Here is a 5,190-nt window from a genome sequence, read left to right as displayed (position 1 = left end):
CACGAAGCTTGTCGACCTTGGGCTGGGAACACCGATCTGCAGATGGATTCTAAACGTCCTCACAAACAGGTGGTGAGAGTTGGTAAGCACACCTCCTCATCACTCATCTTAAACACAGGTACGCCACAGGGTTGTGTGCTTAGCCCCCTCCTATATTCCCTGTTCACACACGACTGTGTTGCTAAACACGAGTCCAACATCATCATCAAGTTTGCTGATGACACAACCATCATAGGCCTCATCACAGGCAATGATGAGACGGCCTACAGAGAGGAGGTGATGGCGCTGTACGAGTGGTGTCTGGAAAATAACCTGACTCTCAACATCAGCAACACTAGAGAGATGATAGTGGACTACCGGAAACGACCAGTCAGAGAACACCAGCCCATCCACATCAACGGTGTCAAGGTCAAAAGGGTCAGCAGCTTCAAGTTCCTTGGAGTCAACATCACCGAGGACTTCTCCTGGACCGTTCACACAGACACTGCTATCAGGAAAGCTCGCCAGCGGCTTTACTTCCTGAGGAGGCTGAGGACGTTTAGCATGAACGCCAACATCACCTCAAATTTTTACAGGTGTGCAATTGAGAGCTTGCTGACGAGCTGCATCACAGTTTGGTACGAAGCTGCTCTGCCAGCAGCCGTAAAGCACTACAGAGGGTGGTGAAGGCAGCAGAGCACATCACTGGCACGAGGCTTCCTGCCATTCAGGACATTTACCTCCAGCGATGCCTCCGTAAAGCACACAGCATCATCAAGGACCACAGCCAGCCAGCACATCAGCTGTTCTCCTTGTTACCATCTGGCAGACGTTACAGGAGTCTGTCTGCTCCGACTACAAGACTTAAAAACAGTTTTTACCACCAAGCCGTACGACACCTCAACCACAACACTTAAACACACACAACACAGCACTCAGAAGCTACCCTGCAGCTTCACAAGTACTCTGTTTAATCTGCACTGGTCACTTCACTTTATTGTTATTGATATTTATATTTAAAAGTGCAATACTGTAATTTTCTGTTGCTCATTCCTGTGCAATATCCCATCTGCCCTCCCGTCATATTTCTTTTCAAGATTTTCTTATTTAATCACTAGTGTACATATATTTATATTTATAGATACATATATATTTAGTCATCTTTTCTCTTTTCTCATGTCTCTCTAATATTTTGCTCCTTACTATTTTTCTATTTATTTTATTTTATTATATTTTATTATATTTTCTCCTACTGTATCATGCTGCTGAGTGACTGCTGCTCATCAAACACATTTCATTGCAATGTTGACCCTGTGCTAACAGTTTTATTTGCATATGACAAATAAAACTGAAAACTGAAAACTGTGTGTGAGAGGTAAAATTTCAGTAGTGTGTGTGAGAGCGTTTCAGTAATAATGTCTCTTACGGCACCTCATAAAGTTCACTCCCTCCTGATGTCCTCATTTGACAGTAAAATATATTAAGCGATCAAATAAAGACCTTGTTAAAAGTCGGTCCCAGTCAGCAGATGATCAGATGAGCTGCTTTACTGTGAGCTTAACTTAAAAAAAACGTATTAGACTGGTAAGATAAGAAACCTTAATGTTAAAAATGTGTGATATAAATGTTGGTACAATAATAATTATGACTATATCTGTTATTCAGATTCCAAGAATGGATGGAAGGTGTTCACTGCTCATCCTGCTGCTCTCAGGTCAGTAATATTAATATCTTAAACATTTGAAATATAGCTTTTAAACACACAAAGAAACACTGATGTGATTTGGGTAATCAGATTACATGTACAGTTAAAAAAAAAGTCTATTCATTAACACATCAACCACAAGAACAGAGAGAAAGTCTTTGCCTCGCCATACCATGATTCTTATATTCATTTTAAATTATGTTACATATAAAAAAATAAATATTGGATTTATTGATTTATTTATTTGAATGTATTTTATTTATTTATTTACTTTTTTTTACAGCTATTGCTATGATAGCTATTGAACCAAATAGTTACTGTGAATTACTTTCATGAACAACAGCCAGTTTATCCCTCGTGCCAGTCCTAAGCCCAGATAAAATAATTATATTTCCATACTGGATTGTTAGCACCCTGAGTTAACACTTGCCAACGCCAGTGCTGTTGATGAGCTTGGTGCTCGCACAGGAGGAGGATAGGTGAATGCAGTGGCGGTCCTAGCCCGTTTGGCGCCCCGGGCGAACACTCCCCACCCTAAACTTTTCTAAACTGAGCACCTGATGGCTTTGAACTTTTCTTGTCCATCTTGGTTTTAATTTTGCACTCCAGTATGAACACAAATCCCCCAACACGAGGATCACCACAACATAACCTAATAGACCTACACCTTAGTTCACAGATTCACTTTATTTCTGAAATTTCAAACAACCCAGGATTCAAATCATGAATACATGATGGGTTTGGATTTACAACATTATGAATGAAATGTGCTCTATTTGGAAGCAGCCGGCCCCCCTCCCCTTTCGACGGGCTGTGTGTGAGACTTTAAATCATTAAACTGTAAATTATAAATTTTAAATTGTTATTGATCTCTTTACCTCTAGTCCTAAAGTATATATTTATTTTCTTACTCTTCTTATTCATAGGACTCTGTAGATCTGTTTAACACACACATAGTACATCTGTATATATGCAGCACATGTGTATATTTGTTCAAAGAACATCTGTATATGTGCCCATCTGTATAGCAATATAGAACATCTCTATGCTATACAAATATATGTATATCTGTACATTTGTATACAGCAGCACATCTGTACATTACTCTGTAGTTCATCTGTATAATTCGTCTCTCTGTACATAATCTGTTCATAACTATAATATTATTCTAACCTTATCTGTATATATAAGTATATCTATACATTTGCCGTTAGTACATCTGTATATTTCCTCTCTTCTTATCTGTATATGATCTTCTCTTATTGCACTTGCACTTCTGATTAGTTGCAAACTGTATTTCGCTGTGTAATGACAATAAGGTTGAATACTAAACAAAATACTATGTGACTATTTCAATGGTTGTAAGTTTTCAGTCTTTTTCAGTGATTCAGTTTCCACAATAAAAACATTTTATTTTTCTCAGGAGGACTTTCCACTCTTCCTCCCCACTCCAGAGAATACCACTTTGTGAACCACAAAATGTCCTGGACTGAAGCTCAGAGTTACTGCAGAGAACACTTCACTGACTTGGTCACCATCTACAACAGCAACATCAACCAGCTGCTTTTCTCAATGTCACCAAGGATCAATACTTTTGCTTGGTTCGGGCTCTATGATGACCGTTACAGCTGGAAGTGGTCCATGGAGAGAAAACTTTTTTATGTTGGCAGTACACATGAATTTCTGATCTGGGCTAACGGCCAACCAGACTCTGGAAATGCAAAGCAATACTGTGTGGCTCTTCAGGCACAAACACAGATGAATGATAGACCCTGTGGAGCTTCTTACCCTTTCCTGTGTTACAATGGTAGGAAAAAGATTTGTTGCCCTAGTTGTCCTACAATTTTATGAGATTCATAATGTGTGTGTTTGAAAATTCATCCTTTTTATTCGTTCACAGCCAGCAGTACAAGTTACATCTTAGTGATGGAGAGCCGCTCCTGGTCAGCGGCTCAGTCGTACTGCAGGAAATACCACACAGACCTGACCAGTATAAGAAGCAAAGAGGAGAAATCCAACATCACGCTCACTTTGAATGGATCAGGGGGTCAGTATGTGTGGATTGGTCTCTACAGGGATCCCTGGGCCTTCTGGTCTGACAACACAACCTCCACATTCACTAACTGGATGTCTTCTGAGCCTGGAAACCTCAATTCAATTGAGTACTGTGGAGCATTTAATTTAATCTCAGGGCAATGGGCTGATGACTTCTGTGATATGAGATTCTCTTTTTTCTGTTTCAGAGGTGAGGTCCAGAATGCAAACACTGTAAGATCCTGACATCATGTAAAACACTAATGTTTGTGTTTTTATATGTGGTTCATTTTTAGCAGTGACAAAGCAAACAGTGCTGAAAATGACGCTTCAGTCAGAGGCAGACATGCACAGCACAGAGATCCAGCAGCAGGTTTCACAGCAGGTCAGCAGTTCAGTCACAAACACAAACTTGACACAAGTTCAAACTATGCTTCATGTTTTTCATCATCTGCACATTTTGTCCAGCTGTCAGGCCTCATGCTGTCAAAAGGACTGACAGACTTCAGGATTCGTTGGAGGAAAGTCGAGAGTTACCGTGACGACCAGTCAAAGAAGCAGGATGTGGACGGTGACTGCAAAACTGAAGTCTTACTGGACTGAACCACTTCTTGTGTGAAGTTAACAGCATGCTGTGCTGAGCTGTTTTGTATATAGAGTGTAAAGTTCTACTAAAACCAATTTAGTTAGTTTAGGTTGTAGTTTGGCAGAAATTATTAGATCTGGCCAATAGTTTTGTGGTTAATCTTGACATTTTCATGAAAAGTTTGGATTCATCATTTTAGACACTGTCCTATGTAAGAAACCGCAAAGGCGATTTGTGCAGGATGTTTAATGGGAACCATAGATCTGTTTCATTCGGAGAGTGACCTCTGCTGGCTTAAAGTGTGGACAACAAAACATTGCACTGTTTATGTCCTGGTTCTGCTTTAAATGTTTGACAACCATTTCAATGGCAGCCGTAAATGGCACCACACAGGTGCCAAGCCTTACTTGATTTTAATATGCATGATCCCTTTCAAGGGACTGTAGTTGCAGTGCATGCTGGATGTCCTTATATCTGACATTTAAACTTGATTAATGTTGGAGGAGCAAACAAAGACACAAGAAGCCAACTTATAAATAAGAGAGCAAAGCTTGCACTGATCTTGCCATAGTTACTGTTGTAATCTTAGTTTTGTAATTTTTCTCCCAGCTACGCTATCATTTTTGTATACTTTTGTTTTTGGGTCTTTCACATTTCTTCAAGTTATATAGATTGCACAACCCGTGCTGTATGTCAAACACCAGACTCAATTATAGGTTATTTCAGATCATTATTCCCTGATGTTCATTCGTGTTATACTCGTTTCAAACATGAATTTTGAAATAAACCAACATGGAAAACTTGTTTAAGGAGGAAAGAGAACATTTTGATCACAGCATCTTGTCTATTCATAAATTCAAAAGTCTGGTGTCAAACCTGCTTCGGA

At 39.6% G+C, this 5,190-nt stretch overlaps 1 protein-coding gene across 1 annotated transcript; it reads left to right on the top strand.

Annotated features, from left to right (window-relative positions):
* Positions 1-1,581: 1,581 nt before the first annotated feature.
* On the top strand, positions 1,582-4,321 carry LOC148103286 (putative C-type lectin domain family 20 member A). The gene is made up of 5 exons (XM_087839099.1): positions 1,582-1,693; positions 3,108-3,491; positions 3,585-3,929; positions 4,015-4,103; positions 4,187-4,321. Exons 1-5 carry the CDS (start codon positions 1,582-1,584, stop codon positions 4,319-4,321), a joined length of 1,065 nt encoding a protein of 354 aa, XP_087695225.1.
* The last annotated feature ends 869 nt before the right edge of the window (positions 4,322-5,190 follow it).

Source organism: Neolamprologus brichardi, chromosome 3 (genome assembly GCF_056152115.1).
Source record: "Neolamprologus brichardi isolate AB-2024 chromosome 3, ASM5615211v1, whole genome shotgun sequence".
Lineage (NCBI taxonomy): Eukaryota > Metazoa > Chordata > Actinopteri > Cichliformes > Cichlidae > Neolamprologus > Neolamprologus brichardi.
Note: the sequence above shows the minus strand (reverse complement) of the source record. Positions and strands in the feature narration are given on the sequence as shown.